The sequence below is a fragment of the Dermacentor variabilis genome, chromosome 9, assembly GCF_050947875.1.
Source record: "Dermacentor variabilis isolate Ectoservices chromosome 9, ASM5094787v1, whole genome shotgun sequence".
Classification (NCBI taxonomy): domain Eukaryota; kingdom Metazoa; phylum Arthropoda; class Arachnida; order Ixodida; family Ixodidae; genus Dermacentor; species Dermacentor variabilis.
Window position 1 is genome coordinate 118,690,394 of NC_134576.1, and position 21,072 is coordinate 118,711,465.

Genomic DNA, 21,072 nt, shown 5'->3' on the forward strand with positions numbered 1-21,072 from the left:
TTAGGAGGCTTCGGGCCGGGGTGGCCCTTACACCGGCTGTTGTCTCAAGATGGAACTGGTCGCATTTACCACTGGGTGCTACGTGTCCATACTGCTCCGTTCCTGTGGTGGAATCAGATGCATACCACCTAATATGGACATGTACGGGTTTACAATCGGAACGCTCGCGTCTCCTGCTGCAAGCCGGCCTCCGCTACAGTGTGACAACCAGCTGTGACCGCTGGATACATGACAACAGATACCACAAAACACTGCTTCAATTCATACACCACACAGGCCTCACAGCACACATATAATACACATATGCGCTCCAAGAATTATGCCTTAAGGGCAAGCCTTTATCGCAATAAAAAAAAAATTAGTTTTTCTGCGCGTCCCTGGGTACCATGTCTTACCGTCTTACCTCTCACCCCAGGCACTAATGCAGCAGGCAAATTCAGTCGCCAGATGGCCTAACGTATACAGTAGCTTAACAAAGCCGGCGTTTATTTGCGCTTGCACGTCCACCAAGAGCGCCGACCCATAAGGCAGAATTTTTGGCCACAGCATGGTTGTGGCTGCGCAGATGCTAACACTCACAAATGAGTATAAGCAACATTCCCAAGTGAAACGAAACAGGTCCACACGTTGGAAATCGTCTTGCGACGTGGATGGCAGCGGTGGGCTTGACACGTCTGCGGGTGAAGTCACCGCTCCGATAGTTCACGTCTTGATGGCAGTGGCCGTACTCCGGGACTTGTCCTACAGCTGGCACGATCCACGTTGTGAAGTTGAACCTTAGGTCTCGATGTTGCGACGTCCCCGCGTGTTGGTGCCCGCCGTTTGCCCTTCGTCGCTCGACGCCTCCTGTGCAGAAGAACGTCTAAGCCAACGCGTTCGACTCCCGCGTGTCGCACACGACTCTGCCTTTTCCCCCACACATCACCTATAGAGATACCCATTTCATCAACCCGGTGCGTTTGAGCGGTAGCGAAGGGCTGCGTCTGCCAAGTAGGAAACTGCCCCTGGTGGCACCTCCTGGCGCCGCTATAGCTGCTGCCCTGAGGGCAGACTCCTCTAGCTCTGTAATACAATAAATTAAGCCTGGGTTTAAAGATAACACCAAGAATGTTTCTGTAGGGCAAAATGAGCTCTGTCTCTCGCATTGCGGGAGACGCAGCCAGTAAGCAACCTCCAGTAATATATCCACTGCCGCTCTTCGCGCAACAAGCCGCGCTCGGATGGCTACCGGAAAAAGGAAGTCCTTCAGTGCTGCACACTAGCACTGACAACTCCACGTGGACAACACCTCCCGAGCGGTTTCTTAACGCCACAAGAAAGTTTCGTTAAGAAGGATATACGCGTACCTGCTACATTGACGCCGGCTGCAACCTATCTATGGGTTCTGGAACTCCAGCTAGCCTTCGGCGCGACCTGTGCTGCCCTTTCCCAGCTCCGTTCTCAGATCTGCCGCATCTCCTGTGGAACTGTCCCGAACTGCGCTAATCAAGGCGCCGCTACGTGTCAGAAGTGGGGCTACACGGAAGCCGCCCGCCTGACTACCATCTGTCGGTCCATATGGTCCCCACATATCACCTTGTGATTTCGTAAGACGTAACCATACAAGTATATATATATATATATATATGGCGCGCGTACATCTAACATTTTGTGCCGCAGGGCAAACTTCGAAAGAAAAAAAACTAAAGTTAAGCGATAGCTCCCCCTATAGATAATCTGCTGATAGAAGCTGCTGACAGTGCCATAAGTTGGCAAGGACTATTGGTTACTGCAGTGCATTAAGGATCTACCCGCGTTACAAACCAAAGTAAAATCCTTTAGAGGACACGTCGTGCACTGGTGTCACAATCGGCCTATCGAATCGCCACCTTTGATTACACTGTCACTAGGGTAGGCCAAGCTTTGCTTAAAGTGTCTTCAGGATTATCCCTGTACACAGTCGTCGATGCAGTCGGTGGAAAAGCCAATGATAGCTGCGGTATGTGTATTGCCGCGCTATCTCAATTGGTAGGCCATCGGGCGCGTAATCCAAAGACGTGGTATTCCATCAATTCCATTAATTTATAACTTCTTCATTTTCAATTAGTAATGCAAGTGATTTCTCCTCTGTTCTACTTAATGTCTGTTTGTTGGCTTCCAACGATATGATTAATAAAAATCGGGCCCCTCGGCTAAACCCCCTTTTATCTCGTTCATTACACAACGAGGGTCTTGAATCCTGCAACATTGATGCCTTCGGGTGGCACGCGTGGGTTTATTGACCAGTTGCCTTCAGCCAAAAAGATCACGTACTCATGACGCCTGCGGTAGAAAGGACGTTCCACATCCGCCAAGGTTTCCGAGTGGTGGCGCTGGCTAACACTCCCAGGATTAGTTCTCCTAGTAACACAAATACCCCAGAATGTGGACGGGAAAACGGCGCCGCGGTAGCTCAATAAGTAGAGCATCACACGCGTAATGCGACGACGTGGGATCGTTCCCAACCTGTGGCAAGTTGTTTTTTCGCCCACTTTCATTTTCATTAATTTATCATTTCTTTAATTCAATTATTAGGTACAAGTAATTTCCCCTGTGCCGTCCTTGGTGTCTTTGTTGGCTTCTTATGATATTAAAAAATCGGGCCCCTCCGGTTAACCCACTTTCTTCTCGCTCTTTCAAAATTGTTTCATCAAAGGTGTTGCTACCGAACAACGACTGAACGGGAGCGCTGCTTTCGTCCTATAATACAAAATATCGTGAATTGGTCTACAGTTATTGATGAAATCTACAAAGAACTATGGTTTCCAAACATACATGAACATATCCTTGAACAGGGACATCGCGTATGTGCCATTTACCTCTCCTATTTCATTGCCACCATAGATGTGACTGTAAGGATGCTCGGCTATGGGTCCGCTTTCATTGATCTCCTAAAATACAAGAAGGTAGTAACTTTTATGGTTCGGCGAAATCACTTTTCATTCTAGATACGGTATGGTCGCTGTACTGTTGCATATGGTTGCCAAGCGCTGGAGAATATTGAAACAAACTGCTCACCTCTACTATCATATCATTGATATCAATGGTGTCACTGCTCAATGGGTCACGGAAAACACTAGTTTCGTTTTCTTCCTAGAATAAGAAAAGAAACGACAACGAAGTGAATTTCCAGATATGACTTCATCAATCCTACTATCACTGGCAGGTCAAGCTTGTGCTTGTCAAGCACTGAAGATTAGTGAAACTTACGCTACTCACTTCAAATATAATAATCATGTCAGTGGTATCAATGACATCGCTTTCCCAGAATGAATCGCGAAAAACAGCAGTTTCACTTTCCTCCTAGAAGAGAAAAAGAAAGCATCATCGCACTTAGCTTTACTGCTCTATATAGCTCTGAAAATTTCACTTTTTGTCGTAAAGTTTTGAAGACGAACCAGGCTGTCAAAATAAAGGGAGAGTAGGAAAACATTAAATTGTGTTGCGACTTATAAGAATTATTTGGAAAGATAAAATTACGATCAATGTTTTTTTTACTTTAGTTTCACAGCGGAACCAAACACCGCCATGTTGGTGTGACGTCACAGATAGCAAAGTACGTTCTCTTTCTTGGGTCGTTTTTTATGTCAGTAAAAGCTCGAGAAACTTGCTAAGCTTAGTCTTTCCTTTTTAAGAACATACTGTAGTACATTCTCGCCGACAAAAGCGTAACTGTGTCCCGAGCAGACATCGTCAAAATCCATGACGTCATTGAAAGCTAATTCGGGAATTTCAAGGAAGCGTCGGCAGCGTCTCTCTTTCTTTATTTTCTAGCTTACAAAGCATGTTCTGCCGGTATTACGAGCGTGTGCGCGTGTTATATTTTTGTGCTGTAGAAGGGTAATTTACTAATGCAGTTCAAATAATGTTTCTGTGGACTCTCTTTAATTACGGTATAAGTGTCTCACAGCTTTCAGACTTGCCGAGTATGCGCCATCCTTTGGCGTGAGCGAAGCTGTAGTGTGGAGAAGTTCCACATGTTCGAAAATGTGCATGGGTACGCATTTAAAGCCAGAATTTCATTGCAATCTTTTTGCAGTTTTTAGAAAAAAAGGCTGAAGACCTTAATAAACGTTTGCTACCAATAAAATGTACGTTTTAACTTCCTCCTTTAAATCAGTAAACCTCACCAACGACACTTCTCAGGGAATGTCATAGAAACGGCAATCTGATTCCCGCGTTTTAGATGTGGGCTCTTAGAGGGGGATAAAACATCTTATCTGGGCTCACATTTCGTAGCGTTCTACTTCCTTTTACTTCGATAGGAATTATATCGACACTACAGGCAGATTTCTGCCGTCGCCGTCGCCGTGAGGTTCCGCATAAAGTCCAAGGGCCATAAAATTGTCGCCGCACGCCCTATGCTTTATGTGCGAGTGAGAGCGTGCGAGGGTGAGCCGGCGATCGCGGCTAAACCTCACGTACGCAAGGGAGGAAAGCTGGTAGGAAGCGCGCCGTCTTGCGTCGCGAGCAAGGCTCCGGGGGGGGGGGAACGGTATGGAGGGGGTGGGGCGTTCTCAGGGCGGCCCGGCCGGGCTGCCGTATATTGAAAGCCATCTGCGACGGGTACAGAGTCCGCGCTGCGCTGTGTTTTTGCGTTGATGCGAACGGCAGCACGAAGACCAATAAGCCCCTCGCTGCTGCTGCCGCGTTTCCTCTCTGTAGCGTCTTGACAGCGAGTTTGTGCGTTCATCTAGTGAGATGTGTCCATGTTTGCTTGAGCGCGCGTGACACCGTGCTTGTTAATTTAGTTAGTACGCCTAGGTTTACAAGTTTAGACGGCCGATAAAGCTACTATCCTCACTTCGTATATACACAGTTGTCCCCTAATTTGCTGGAGCAATCGATACTTCGCCTTGCAGGCGAAATCGAGATTTTTTTCAATCTCCTTTTCTTATAATGCGGCGCGCTGATTGGCCGGTTCCAGCAGTAATGACGGGACGGTGGCTTGCAATTTCCGGGTCAATGTCGGCGGGCGAAAAGAACAGAAGAAAGTCGTCCTTTCGCCTGAAAGGCGAAGCATAGAGAGCGATAGCAAGGTATTAGACAACTACACGAAGTACATTTGCTATTTTTCTTGGTCGTATAAAATGCAGCAAACGTGCGCTTACTAATTAAATTGACCAGCGCGGTGCCAAGCGCATACAGACAAACGTGAACAGACCTCACTCGATGACCGCGAACACTGGCATGATGGCTCAGAACACTGGCATGATGAAGAGCGCAAACAGAGGGGAGCGAACGCTTCTACTTCCTCTCGCTGTAACGCGTATCCGAAACTTGAGATTACGCGACCTGCAGTGCTAGGCGCGCGGAAAGACAGCGTACGCACACACCACACACCGTACAGCGCACACCAGCCATCTCGGCTAGCCTATGGCTTGCGCCCGCCCGAGATTACCTCCAAGATGGCGCGCGGGCCGCGTACGCGCTCAGCCGCGCGGACAGCCGTGTGCGTACACGACAGGGCTGGCGGAGACGTGCGCTCTCACCCACCCCCCTGCGCGCGCTTCTTCACGGGAACATCGGATGAGCACGAAGCCATGATCTTTCGCGGCTCATCCTCACGGGCTTTCCCTGCTGCCCACAGCAGACGGCGCGCATGGCGCGATAGGATATCATCACACTTACACTTTATGTGTAACCTCACGGCGACGGCGACGACAACGGCGCAAGTTCGCTTGGAGTGTCCATGTAATTGCTATCGCATTAAACTAAAATGGCAGGGAAATACAGCCCCCACTGTCAAGAAATGGAGATGCGCAAAGTATATACCTCATCACTGCTACAGTTGTCGCTGTGTTTGAGGTTAGATTGAGGACTGCCTCGATCAGTTTCATAGAACATAAGACATGAAACTATTGCTACAGCACAGAACATTCTACAGAAGTCTTACAGTGAGATGTATGCTATTGAATAGGACTCCAAAACGACACTGTATGACGCAATTACACACCTACCTCATCACTGCCATAGATGTCACTGAGTGCGAGGTCAGTTCTATTAATGCCTCCATTCTCTTACTATAATTAAAATAGAAAACTGTGCATTACATTCTTAAATATTCCACAAAATCTGTTGAGTAATGCACAATGGCGAAAAGACGGACGCCTGCTATACACATACATCATCACTGCTACCGGTGTCGCTGTGTGTGAGGTCAGATCTAGCACTGGCTCGGTCTGTTCCTTAAAATATCAGATATGAAACTATGTACAACATTCTTAAACATTCTTCAAGATATGTTGCATGTGCTATAGACTGTTGAGAAATGCACAAGGACAATAAGACGGACACCTGCTTTACACATACCTCATCACAGCTACAGGTGTCGCAGCATGTGACAATGCCACTACTGTCGCTGTGTGTGACGTCAGATGTAGGACTGCTTCGATCTTTTTCCTAAAACATGAGATATGAAACTATGTATTACATTCTTAAACATTCTACAAAATATGTTGCAATGTGCTATAGACTGTTGAGAAATGCACAAGGACCGAAAGACGGACGCCTACTACACATACCTCGCCACTACTGCAGGTGTCACTGAAGTTGAAGTCAGACTTAAAAGTGCTTCGATCCGTTTCGTAAAACATAAAATACGAAACTACGTATTATGTACTCAGCTGAAAAGTATAGTACAAGGATACTATATAAGAGGCACATCCATCGCACCTAACTTATACCTGCCAATGATGTCACTAAGTGTGTACTACAGCCCTAAACATTCTTCAAAAGCTGTTCGTTAATTACACTTGAATTTATCCTATAAGTAGGCAGTGGGCTTGCTTATGCCATATACTTTAGAACCTCGTTATAAAAAAATCTAATTCGTCACGAAAGCACCTTCGATATATCAACATTCGCTCTAAGTAATGCAACAAGAATCGCACTCGAGTGCCTATGTAGAAGCAATGCACGTGCGATGCGTTCGGCAGGGCGAGAAACGATCCCTTGTGGATATTGGTCTTTGACGGATTGCAATGCGGATAAGCGGCATGGGAATAATACATTACGTGCAGCTGCACGCGCTTTGCACAACGGCGAATACGCCACCGCGCGATAGACGTGATCCCACAGGATGGGTACGTTGGCGTGCCAACTGCGCACAGTCCAACCGAGCCAATTGCAGCAGCCCAAAACACACATGCGTGCGTGCACAATGTATGATTTTCAAGTTGTTCTTGCTAAGTAATGTTCTTGTTACAAGTGTCGCTGTGTGAAGTCAGATCTGGGACTGCCTCGGTCTGTTTCCTAAAACATAATATGTTGAACTACGTATCACATTCTTAAACATTCTACAGAATATGTTACAATTTGCTACAGACTTGACGAATTCACAAGGACAATAAGGATAGACATCTGCTATACACATACCTCACCACTGCTAACGGTGTCGCTGTGTGTGAGGTCAGATCTAGGACTGCCTCTGTCTGTTTCCCAAAACATAAGATATGAAACTATGCATTACATTCTTACACATTCTACAAAATACGTTACAATGTGTAAGGCTGGCTGCTGACCGACTTAGTGTACTGCAGATCGATTCCCTAGACATGCAGGGGTGCGTACGTAGACCCGAACTCCACTACAAGGGCCGTTACATATACCCTGTGGGTGTTGTGATCTGGCCGCTCAATCGGATGACGTTAACTGGCATAAACATAGTTACGGTGAGCTTCGCTCGATAGCTTGCGGCCACACAGTGCACCAACCATCGACAGGTTTCCGGCCTACTGGCCTGGGCCACTAGGCCTAACCAGTGCGCCGCTTCATCGGGAGTTGGCTACAGCTGATGCGGTTTGTGGAGGTGGTTGGGTGCCGACTTCGGCAACGCCAGTTTTTTTCTTTCTTTTCTTTTTCTAGTAAGGGATAAGCTTGCTTATGCTGTATATCAATAACCACCAAACATCATCCGGGAGTGAACGTGTACACAACTTAATTCACCTCTTTAACTTCATAATCCATAATCTGTCCGTAACCGAAGATGTCGCCGTATGGAGACTAGCTAAGAGGACCACTCTCGTTTGGTTTCTAGAATGCCAAATACAAAATAACGTGCCAGTTGTTATAGTAACGAATAAGAACGTCCCCCTCGCCCCTCCTTTTCTATGATGCATAATAGGGAGTTATAGCTCGGCGTGTTTACGGGTCAGCGGGCCCAGCGGGCGAGCGGAGACGCCACTGCGCATGCGCGGAGCGCTCGGGCGGCCAGTGTGTCGCTCGCTGGTATCCTGCTCTCCCTAGCTGAGCGCGCGCGCAGCGGACCAGCGCTTTTGCGAAACAAACATGGCGACCACCCGCACGAGACAGCGGCATGTCGTCGGCGTCGCTTTCAAGCGCGGCGCTGGCTCACCTGCAGGCGAAAGAAGCTCGGAGGTGCTTCAACACTGAAGAGGACTTCCGCATCCTGCGGGAAGCTTCAGCACCGAGGTCGTCTGGCGACGATTTCAAGCGCAATGACCGCGATCGAGAACGCGAGGTGAGTCTCCAGCCTAGTTCGACAGGTGGCGCAACAAAGCGCTCCCCTCTAGTGTCCCTTATATGCATATATGCAGGAACACTACTACGATCGACCGAGCGAGGGATCGCTGGGCTAAAACGTCCTTACGTGCGGCGCCTTGCTGCCGTCCCAACTCGCCCGCTAGGCCGGTAGCCCTGTAAGGATTGGGGGCTCCCACCGTTCGTAACCAGTTGTCAAGATTGGAGTCGGGCATGAATTAGATGGTAGCTGGCCCATGCCGTCGTCCAACTTATCCACACTGAGGACGTTGATGAAGGGAAGGACTGCTTCTCATCGAGAACGAGGAATATGGGTTTATTTACCGTATCTACATAAGGACGTTGCAGTTCATCAGTCTAGCATGACTGCGAGAGAAAGTACACTGAGCAGCCGCACAACAGCGGTTTATAAACACTCGGTCCTCCCTCGATCCCAAGGGGAGGGAAACGTTCAACCAGTCATCGTAAACGAGTCGGCTCTCTGCACGAGGGATTACACACACACACACACACACACACACACACACACACACACACACACACACACACACACACACACACACACACACACACACACACACACACACACACACACACACACACACACACACACACACACACACACACACACACACACACACTTCTTTGTGCGAGGTTCGTGGTCCTCAACCGACATCAACCGACATGCCTTTTATTCCCCGAGCTGACCCCCGCAGCGCGGCCGGTTGCCCATTGTCTTGCGTCTCGAACGGCGCGCGGGAAGGGGCCTCGAACTACGTTCCCTCGGGGACTCCCCCGCTCGCGGCAGACCGGGTAGGCGGTGTCGTGTTCCGGCACAAAGCCTGCTTCGTCGAACTCGTCTCGGCTCCTGCGACGGAGAGTCGAGGACGCGCGTATTGTCCTCCGGACACAGTCGACTTAGTGACGCTGTGGCCAGAGGGTTGCGGCGGCCTTCCAGGAAGTGCCTGACGCCGCTGTCGCAACTGGCTGGCAAAACTTGCACCTCAGCAGGCCGTTCTTAACAGCCCGTAATGTCGCTAAGTTATAACTCCCTAATATATTCCGCGCAAAACATCACACAAGAGTGGCGTGTATGCAGCCTCACCTGTTTCATAGCGAATCCTTGGTAATCAAAGGCGTCATTGTACCGGCTCTAGAATGCAAGACATTAGATCACTCGTGCTGCCTTACCATATGGACTGCGGCTTCCGCCCGATCGATGCGCCCGGGGCTTACCTCTTGCGGAGCTAGCTCACTTCCAAAGTTGTTGCTCTGCGACAATTCTTCAGAAAGATAGCTGTCATCTGTGCCCGACTCCTCAGACACATCAATGGCGTTTGCTGAACATCGCTTCTCGCTTGCGGTGAGGAAGCCGCAACTGAAGGAGAAAGAAATGGATCAGGAAATGAGGTTGAGGAATCCAATGGTATAAATAGTGAAACGAATTTTTTTTGTACAGTCCAGTGCTGCGCTATTGAACCCTTAGAGCAAGAAGATTTAGGGCCATAGGAACTGGTGAAAGCTCGGATAGGGCACCGCACGCACTGTGCTTATGACGTGCTGCCTGACGTAACGTATGACGTGCTGCATGACGTAACGCGCAGCTGCCGTCATTTCCGACTCTAGGACGATGGAACGCTTTGCTGCTGAATCTAGAACCATGCATACGAGGCGGATTTAAGCTTTGGCTGACAGTACCACGGCGCGCGAACGGCCGCACAAATCTCGAAACCGAATTCTATTCGAGCGCCAAATTGTCACGCTTCTGTGAGGTCCTAGTACCTCAGAAACCACTGTGAAGCAATTTCTTACTCCTTGTTGGTGCATTGTTCTATTGCAAAGCAGGCGTGCCTGATGAGTTTGTAGGCGCGTTACGAATAGACTTTTGCATTCTCGAATCTGCATGAGAAACAGCGATTACACTTAAGAAGGTACAATTAGTGTACATGCAACGGACGCGCTTTACCTGACAGTTCAGGTTCGCAGACCCGACGATTTTGCTCGGCGCTATTGCATGTGAATTTTGTGTTGCTTGTTTTTCTGGGCACAAGTTCGCGTAATAAAGAGTTAAGATTCTTAGCTCAGAGCATTCACAGTGCTTAGTCGTTAAGCGTGACCACGTCATAAAACCTCAAGTGTAGAGATTGCCGACAGATTACAATATCTTTACAACACAAGGTTACAGCGTTCTAGACAGCTATGGTGGAGGAGACTGTACAGAGCTCCTTTGCTCTTCAGCGCGCTGTATTGCATACGACAAAAGTACTCTAGAGCAATATTACAGCTCTACAAAGTTATTTGTGTGATTAACTTTTTTAAGGAAGCAACTAGGAAAAAGAGAACACACACTTAAAGCTAGCGTTGCTCTCGGCGTAATGCCTCCAAACGAACCGTGAAAGGTGTCATGCTACCTAAAATGTTATTCCTGTAATCACCGCAACTACAAGAGAAAAGTAGTCAGCATTGGTAAACCACTTTCCTAACCAGGGCAACTTTCTCTTTTATATTGAAAGGTAAAGAAACTGTGACGATATGGTTTCGCGATGAAGATAGCCATGGGATGAAAACGGGTGTTGGCCAACTCGGCGATTACGTATGCGCAAAAGGTTCTGTTAGGATCACTTGCCTGTTAGGCAGTTCCTCGCCCCATGACAAGGCAAGGTGCGTTAGGATCAGATTTGTGCAAAGGCGCACCGCCACAGGATGCCAGTGAATTCCGTCTTCATCTCGGTACTCAAGCATCATACGCAGGTAGTAGTGAATGTCAACGACATCAACGCCAAACTTCGAAGCCGTCTGCAAGTTACCCACAAAAGAAACTTGTCAAGTTATGTCAACAGTTTTAATGAGAAGAAACAACTGCGATCTATAAAGCCTGCTTGTGCTGTGTTCCTGCTCTGGTTTCAGAGTCATTATAGCATATAAACGACATCCCAGCTAAAGTGGAGCATCTCTAAAGATAGCGAAGCCTTCTTTGTGGGTGAGACCAACCGTGTGTTGGCGGCCTACTGAATGAGCCGCCAGTGTTTTCTGTGCTCCTAGTAAGTGGGAGTAGTAATTAATTATTTAAGTCTTAATTGTTAATTTTACAGGTGCGATTCCAACGCGAGTAGAGTGATACATTTAAAAACATATCGCATTGAATTGTTTACGACATGCAACGTTTTGCATAGCCTTATTTTCCCGCATTAAAGAAAGCTGCTGTGTCATACAACCAATGACCCGCAATTACTTTTTAATGGTATTGGCAGTTTTATTTTCCTAAGCGTGATAAAAGCATCTACGCGAACGGTAACGCGCCGCAAAAAAGAAAAGAAAACAAAACAATAACTTAGAGACGTTCTTTACATGTGCTCTACCAAGCTTGTATCAATATTATGGCCATAGTGTTACGAAACAGTTTGTTATTTATCCACTACTTGTATTCTATCAATGAGAACCACAGAAACACCGCATGCTTCTCCAGGGGGTTGCTAATAACAAACAATTGGTTTCACTCACACAAAAAAGTTTGCTTTCGTTTTTTCTTTCGAAACTTAATTGCTTCGCCTAAGTTGACCCGGAAAGCCTATTTAGCGCCAGCGAACAAGGACAGAAGGGAGACGACACCACAAGGCGCTATCAAGTTGACGTTAGCGCATTGTGGTGTCTTTCGCTTCTGTCCTTGTTCGCTGGCGCTAAATATGCTTTCCAAGTAAGTTTAACAACTCGCCCAACAAATGGCAATGCTAAGTTGACACGGTTGGTATATTAGATATATTGAAGCCATAAATACCTGAGGCATGTTAGGTGCCTTACAGCAGCTGCATGTACTCAACAACAAACTGCTTTTATGCTACCGGCTCTCCTGCCAAAATAGTGACGATGGTGGCTATGAAATGAGCACTCTCTTTCAAACGGGTCGGAGGCACATTCTACCAAGCACCAAGCACAAAGCCGAGTTAATTAAAGCTTACACTGGTGCAGTTAAGCCCTATAATATTTTCATACACTAAACAGTACATCAAGGACAATTTAACGTTCTGTTAATTGCGCGTTATCCCTCCCTTCGCGACAACAATCTTCCAGTCATCTTTTTATATTTCTCTTTCACCCCACTATCTATTTCCCTTCCCCCCTGTGCAGCGCGGTTGAGGTGCCCTCAACTGAGAGGCAGTTACTGCGCTGCACTTTACCCCAATTTTCTCCTTCCTTAAACAAGAATCTCTATCTCACCAGGCAAATTTATTCACGTTTCCCCTGCTGTTCTCAAAAAACAAAAACCCCTAACGCCTCGGGGAGAACTACTGACTCCGCATTTATTGCTGTACGGATATTCGTGACAGTCCAACAATATATGCGCAATGGTCTCTGCACTCCGCTCGTACAGAACATTTTTCACCTATATCTCCGCGTTCTCGAGCATACGATCGGGGGACGTATTCTGCGACGATCACTTTCGGCGATAGGATAGCCTCGGCTGTCACGGCGCGCGCTGATTGGCTGGTCGAGCAAAATCGCATGAGCGGATTGGTTGGCTGAGCACGCGAAGTCGATACGCCGAAGTGATCGTCGCAGAATGTGTCCCCTGGCTTCTGACATTGGAAATTGGACATTGGAATTGCTATAAAACCGTTCCTTTACGATTTAATATTTATTTCTGGAGTCCGATATTTCTGATGCCCGCACTTCATCTCCGTTGCTGCTATCCGACACTGTTTGTAAATCTGACTCTATGTACAAACTCCTTTTCTGCGGCCACTATTCGCCCCATCAGCGTATATAGTGTGTCCCAGCTAACATTAGCCAAACTGCTCAACGGAAAAAAAAATGTTTAAAAAGCATGGTGCAAGATACAATTATAAGACGTATCGTATTCGGTCGTCAGCGTTCTGACAACCGAACACAGTAGTTCTTGAAATCGTATCTTACACCGTGTTCATTTTTTTTTTCGTTAAACAGCTTGGCTAACGTTAGCTGGAACACCCTACGTAATATTTAATGGTTAGTATTTTTTCTGGGACTTAGTGCTTCATTTAACACGAAAGGATGAAGAGCCAAACATGTCACGTCGGTATTTTTTCATTTCGTCTTCACAGCGCTGCACACATTTTACTCGCGTTTCTTCAGACCAGGTCCGTTGTTTGAAAGACTGGACCGGCGCAGAGAAGCGAACGCTTAAAATAGCAGCGGAGAGCCGAGGTGAGCGAGATTTGTGAAAAGGGTTAACTATCGCAGACGGTCGGCACCACAGGCAGGGTTGGCGCCCAATTAAGTCAGTTATTAATTTGTTGTAACGTCAGAGCCCTAGAATGCTTTACAGATGGTAGGGGCTTTGATAACACACACAAGCAAAATGCTGAAATACTTCAGAAGAAAAACGGGAGCAGCGCAACACAGGAACAGCGCTGTCCTGTGCTCTGTCCCGTGCTCTTCAATCGCTCGTCCTGTGTTGCACTGTTCCCGTTTTTATTCTGAAGGTGAACCAACCAGCCCCTTTGAACACACTGTTGGAATACTACGTGGCGCAGGAGAATGAAAGGAGCACAAACAAAGTCACTTATTACGTTCTCCGCAATTCGAATTCGCAGCTTTGAGTCTAAATTACATAAGCCGCAATCGCAAGGAAAGGCCATGTGCGCAAACTAGGAAAGTGCCGAATCAGTGCAGCCCGTCATTCCTCTTGGGCTGCGCCAGCAAAATGTGCACGAGACTACACAAGCAAACACACCTCTTGGCAGAAGTGGTTGGCCTCGTTGACGTGATATCTAAGCGAGTACTTGAGAAAGTCCAGCTCTGGGGCGACGAGAGATCCACCGTGCACGTTCTGGGATGGAGGCGCTGCAGTCAGCCATATCGCGATGGAACTTTGGGGAAGGACGCGGCCGAGTTCCCCGAAAAACAGGTGCAGGTTTTTCTTGTACTCGTCGACGCCGCAGGGTCCCCACCTGCGGACAAGTGCACTTCGCGATTAACCTGTCAACCGCGTATCCTCCTGACACTCCACGAACATTATAATTGCACGCTAATTCCAATCCTCTTCAAAATTAATTCGTGCATGATTACTCTAAATATTCATCCTCGATACAAAGTTGGATGTTTGCAAGAACTAAATGTAAGTGGTTCAATCACATGTTTTAGCGACGCTTCTCGAGAAATTTGGCATTAATTCGATACAGACCAGTGTGCATCCACAGGCCACGAGAAGCTTCCGTAAGGTGCGTTCCGAATAACACGGGTTAAGTCCGGAATCCAAGATGCCGGCAAAAACTGTTATTACATATCAAGCACCAAAAGACTGTCATTTTGTTTACGTAACTGGGTGTGTTGTTTTCAGCATCCAGGCGGTGTATTTAAATAAACAGTGTGTTTTCCATATTCGCGACTTACGAGACGCTCATAACAACACACTTGAAAAGCGATTATGTACCTGAGTGGTCTTCGGCTCTCAGAAGGATATTACGAGTTTCATGCACAGCAGGCAACTACGGAAGTGACAGAGACTTCTCTCACAGTTAGCATCCACAACCAAAGAGTGGCCCGTCGCGCATGAAAGATATTAGGTACGCACCGTATAATGAGAATTAAAATTAAGCGTCGTCCATCCACATCAAAAAACATGACGTATTTTTCACTTGAAAGACGTCGGAGATCTAAAGCTGCTTACGACCACACGAGCGGAGTAACACGCTTCAGCGACCAGCAACCACAGCGCATCGCCTTGCGCCGCGACCAAAACGTTGTGCATCGTCCGCTATAGAAGCACAAATATGTATAATGCGTGATTTGACGTAAACTTGCTTCTCCAGAAGTGGCAGCTGTATCCCAAAATGCAGTTATTTCATTAGAAATGTTGCAGATCAAAAACAACTGCACTGTGAAACGCGCGGATTGAGACTGCTATGGCCGCACTACTTTCGAAGCTTTGCCTCTTTAGCATCAAACGGAGTTTTACATGTGCGTCGTATAATTCTCGGTTATGCAAAGCCTCGTGCGTTTATGTCACAACATATGACTTAACTATTAGGTGGGAGGCGTCGCATGTCCGAGCATATTTACCAACGAACGGGCGGAGTAACACGTTCCTGAGGCCAGCGGCCGCAGTGCACTCTTCGCGCTCGCGACAAAAACATAGTACCGCACCGAGTACTGGAATCACAAAGGTGAACAAATAACACGTGATTTCACGTAACGCTGGCCCACAAGATAAAACAGTTATTCCGTAGAAAAATTCGCACATTACTAACGCGACACACGGGGAGATAGATTTTTATGACGAGGCTACTTGCGCGGCTTCTGCTGCCTTTTCTGTTACGAAGTTACGTATATTGGAGAACACACCATGCATTAGACTGGAATCTCGTTATAATGAAGCTACATATGGTATCAAAGTACCTTCATTATATGTCAATATCCTCAAGGAACTTTATCTTTACTTCCTTATATCAGACAATTCGTTATAAGAGATGTTAGATGTTATAGGTTCTTGGTACCGTTTTCGTGGTGCCTGATGGTGGTGGTTTCGCCAAACGTTGTTGAAATTAACGAGAACGCCAAAAGAGCGGGTCAGCGTGCACTGTTGCAGCAGGCAGCTGTCATTGCAGCCTCCTGCACCTACCTCCCATTTTCTTTTATTATTCCGAGATAAAAAAAATCCTTCCTATTTTCTTTCTATTCTCCGTGATCAAAGACACCGCCTCTGTCTCGCACAAAGCCTGCGACTACTTTACTGAAGGAAAAAAAGAATGTGCATCGCAGCTCTCAGCCCTCACTGCGCCGTATTGCGTGATGCCGTCGCAAACCATCAGTAACGTGAAATGTTATGCATTATTGGCAGCTATGACCGGTCAAACATCACCAATTTCATCACTAAGATAGCAGCATCCAAAACTATGCTTTCTCATATACTTAAAAATCCGAGGACACGTAGGTACTTCTTACGAGTTGTGAATGCGAGAGTATTAGCGTCCAATTAAACGCCGCTGAGAAATGGGCGTGGGCAGGACATGTAATGAGGAGGGAAGATCACCGATGGTCATTAAAGGTTACGGACTCGATTCCAAGGGAAGGGAAGCGTAGCAGGGGGCGGCAGAAAGTTAGGTGGGCGGATGAGATTAAGGAAGTTTGCAGGGACAACATGGCCACAATTAGCACAGGACCCGGGTAGTTGGAGAAGTACTGCAGTGGGCGTAGCCAGGCTGATGATGATGAGCGGTCCTTAGAGTTATGAACTCTTCGCGGACAAGCGAGCGCGTTGAAACGCTTGGCGCGAGAGCTTGCGTGGACAAGCAACGCGCGGATAGCGCAGGCTTCCGAGAGCGAGAGCGAGGGGGGTGATTTGGCGTCGCGGCATCGCCTCACGCGCCACCGCGGCATCGCCTCACGCGCCACCGCGGCAACAGGTGTTCCCATGGAGGAAGGAAAAAGTTAGGAGAGAGGGCACTGCATCACGCAGCCAGCCTTGGCAAGCGAACGCTCCGTGACGCCAGTCTCCTTGCTCAGTGTCGGCCCAACACGTGACCTCTTGGGTCGAGATCACGGAGCAAGAATCCAGAGGGGGTATTCTGCAGGAGTCCAGCTGGTGGACTGTCCATTGCGGCCGCTGCTGCTTGGATGCAGCTGTAGGAGAGGGGAACCGACGCGCGGCCCTATAGCCAATCAGCAGCGGCCGAAAAGGACAGTCCACTAGGTGGACTCTTACAGAATGCCCCCCCCCCCCCCCCCCCCCCCCCAGATTTGCCGAGACGTTTGGTTCCCAGTTTACCAGTAGTTTATATGAAAGCGTCCTGTCGAATCCAAGATTTCCATACATGCTTTCTGCCTTATTTTCCCCCTGCATTTTGTCTTGTGTTGTCTCACCAATCATACACACGACATACAACACGCTTCAGAGAAGTGACACGACTCGCTATGGTGAGTTAAAATTGTGTGCGACTGCCCATCTCGGAGATACATATGACATACAAAAAAGGCTTCAGACAAGAGGGTTCTAACTTGCGTGACCAGTAGACAAAGAAGGTACCGCAAACGCTCACTTGTGCAAGTGTGCACACTGCACACATATAAATGGGAGCACGTGTTCAAATCGCGGTTCCTCAAAACGCACAACACCGAATCGTACTGTTTATTTCTGCTTGAAAAATCTTTGATTACATTTTTTTTGCACTACAGCTCAAGAACGATAAACATTGCTGGCTATAAACGGAAAACTACCATTATCTTTCATATTGGCACAGAGGATACGTGCGACTTACCTCGTAATATCCCAGAGGCACGAGCTGACGATGACAACGTCCGGGGAAATATCAGCCATGCGTACCAAGACTGTCTGCACGTAGTCACTGTAGATCTTCGTCAAAAAGTAGAAATAAATCGTCGTGTGGTCATTGCAAAATATTCTCTCTTCCAGATAGCCTTGGCCATTGTTCTGTTTTCCATGGTCTACCAGGTAATCTCCAAGGCAGCTCTCTTCCATCTGAAAATTAGTTTTCTTGTCTCTTTACATTTTCCAGGCATATGCCGATAAATCAACGGGCTTTCCTCCCGCTAAAAGAAAATGCAGCTACTCAACGTACAAGGCTGGTTACAATTCCAACAGAGCAAATAGACAATGACCCGTCATGGTGGCTTAGTGGCTATGGCATTGCTCTGCTAAGCCCGGGCCACGGCCACGGCGGCCGCATTTCGATGCGGGCGAAAGGCAAAAAGGCCCGTATACCGTGCGTTGGGTGCCCGTTAAGGAACTCCAGGTGGTCAACGTTAATCCGGAGTCACTCACTACAGCGTGACTCATAATCAGATCAAGGTTTTGGCCCGTAAAGCCCAAGAATAAAAAAGAAATTCAGCTGAAAATTAAGCGAGGAAAAGCATGGGCTGAATTAAGTGTCGTATTAACTGAAATGTACACATAATGTGGAAAAGCGGAATGAAACTGGACAGACAGACAACTTGTCGCAGGTGGGAGACTAACCCATATCTTCGGGTTTCATTGTCTGTTTGTTTTATATGGTGTTTAGTTATTTTTTTTTTGCTAACAATAATTTGAGCCCATCGTTCGTCCTTATTGTCGCTGGGACTACGAGCTGAACGCTGGCAACATAACAATACGTCGACGTTCTGTGCAGGCAACAGATGAAAGTCGTCTTGATGTATGATCGAAGATCGAAGTACAGCCATTGTGTAAACCATATAGGTCACTGCCTCTCTGACAACAGTCCTGGCGGGGTGCGGGCTGGTGTAACACTCGATAATCGATCGACCCCTTTTGGGGATTAAGTATTTAGCGTGATGTGACAGGCTAAGAAGCCAGCAGATATGGACGTCAGTCAGCAGATATGGGATGACGTCAGTGCAGCATGTTCACAGAAGCGGGTAACCTGCTTCAATGTCATAGAGACGCGGCCGGAACTCTGCTGGCGTCTGCGCCAGAACCACGCAGGGACCGGCAGAACCACCGCGCCAGACGCCAACAGACGCAGCTTCCAATCGTGCTGGTCCTCCAACATGGCGGCAAAGATGATGTCACTGCAAGTCATCTTAGGTCAGTTTTCATTATCGTTACGCTCCGTCAACCGACCGTGAACTAGAACGAACCGACCTGTGAAAAGCTATCCTGGTAATTTATACACAGAATCTGCCACGTAGTACTTCCGCAAGTGCATGGAACGCTGGAAGACTCGCATTCACACGAGGCTAGCCTGCAGCTGTAAGACTGGAGAAATGTAGCGTCTCTTGATCAATGCTGGAAATTGAAGCACGAATTCCCACGAATCGAATGGGCATTCAACCTTGTTAATGAACGCAAGTGAACGCTGCATCTTACGTCGTACAGATTGTATCTGCAAAGCCAATTGAAGATACGACAGGGCAGCTTCCCTTACCGCCTGGCTCAGCGTTCCCATTAAATCGATCACAACACGCGTGAACTCAACGGCGACAGTGACCGCCTAACGGCTTAATAGTAGGGTGGAGGTCACTGACGAAGACCCTTACGCAAATACGGTCCTTGAACGTTCGGCAAAGGATGCGCTGCTATTAGCCATGCGAGGAGTTCCGTTTACACGACGTCATTTGAATGGTACTACAGTGCCATGCGCCTCACTAAGGCCAAGTCGCGAAAAATCACGGACGATGCGAAAAAATGAAATCATATTAGTTCACTACATAAAGCGAAAAGGAGACGCTGACGCGCTCCGAAAACGTATTTGTCTTGCACTAAATCATTTACATTTACATCCGCTGCAACATTGGAAAGTACAATATATAGGCGTGTGGTGCAAATTAACGTGCAACTAAAACCGCATACCTTTTGCTTGAGCAAATCAGTTGGGATGAGCGAATTCTCCTGGTACAGACAGACGAGATCCTTGTAGACAGCTCGAACGTCTGGAAGGTAGAAGACGGAACATCCTTAGCAGGTGCGCAAGAAAATGAAGTACAACGCCAGCACTTACTTGAGCACCCCAGAAACGCTAGGCGCTTTGTGCGTAGCAGCGAGCGAACGCACTCACTGGTGAATACGTACGGCATGACGAAGCAAGAAAACGCTTCGGCAAACGCACAGTCACTACAATTCCAATTGCGATATCCTACAAAAAAAAAATATATATATGTGGAGCTCCTATCAGAGGCGTCCTACCAATGAGTACGTAACGTCGTCTTCTGCAGGCCGAGCACGTGAGGTTCATTCGAACGCTTTCGGGGACGTGTTGCTCACGTGAATATCCCCCCCAAAAAAGAACGCAAAATTTTTTCTCCGACGCTGATGATGATCGTGGTTTGGCCTTTTAACAGTTGTCGCGCCACCTGAAATTACGCAAATAAACGAATAATGTATTCATTTACAGATTCATCGAATAATTGTTTGTTTCGACCCTTACATATGACACGGACACATTTTAGCTATACTTCATCTAAGTAGCTCCTTACAGCTAGGGAAGCTGCCGGGCTCCTTGGGCAATAGGAAGGCTGAATGCCCCTCAAGATGCGTTCCTACAGGGCCGCGTCGCCTGCTCATGCGTCTGCTTTCCTGCTTTCTATCCTTTCAATACATCCTCCATTGTTGATGCAGGGATGCACCAAATATTTTTTTTGTTGTAACTATATGCTACGTTTCCATGAATTCCACAGCGTGTCATCGCTTCTTCGACACGCTATCTCAGCAGTTCAATGCAGCCTCTTAGCCAGTTTTATAAGAGCGAACGCCCTGATAAATGTTCAAAGGCGCCGCACCGTCTGCTCGGCGTCGATTTGGCGTTTCCTCGCGAGGTTAGGCTTTCCCCTTGAGACCCCAGTATTGCGGAGAGGAAACGGCACAGACAGACCGCAACGTTCGATCGCACATCGCGGTGGCCCCAATTCCTAAAAAGATGCACCCCAAGTGCCATCCCGGACGACACAGAGCAAGGGCAAAGACTCTTCACAGACGTTTTGGCATGGGACTGGGAGTGTATTATACGGATGCTAGTAGAACCAGCTCAGACGCCTTCACCACAGTTTCTACGTGTCATAACAACATAATAACGGCAGCCTTCGAAACCACGTCGGCACACGTGGCAGAGGATGCAGCCATCG

At 47.7% G+C, this 21,072-nt stretch overlaps 1 protein-coding gene across 2 annotated transcripts; it reads right to left on the reverse strand.

Moving 5' to 3' along the window:
* Window positions 1-469: 469 nt before the first annotated feature.
* LOC142557352 (PC-esterase domain-containing protein 1A-like) lies at window positions 470-20,220 on the reverse strand. Of its 2 annotated transcripts, XM_075669121.1 has the most exons (12): window positions 19,953-20,220; window positions 19,805-19,884; window positions 17,754-17,974; window positions 14,231-14,447; window positions 11,147-11,316; window positions 9,757-9,898; window positions 9,626-9,673; window positions 6,331-6,420; window positions 3,238-3,321; window positions 3,037-3,111; window positions 2,838-2,909; window positions 470-846 (listed from the first exon to the last, which is right to left on the reverse strand). In XM_075669121.1, exons 1-12 carry the CDS (start codon window positions 20,026-20,028, stop codon window positions 778-780), a joined length of 1,344 nt encoding a protein of 447 aa, XP_075525236.1. In that variant the 5' UTR covers window positions 20,029-20,220; the 3' UTR covers window positions 470-777. The 2 variants fall into 2 exon arrangements, with proteins under 2 accessions (XP_075525236.1, XP_075525237.1); XM_075669122.1 differs by lacking the exon at window positions 2,838-2,909.
* Window positions 20,221-21,072: the final 852 nt, after the last annotated feature.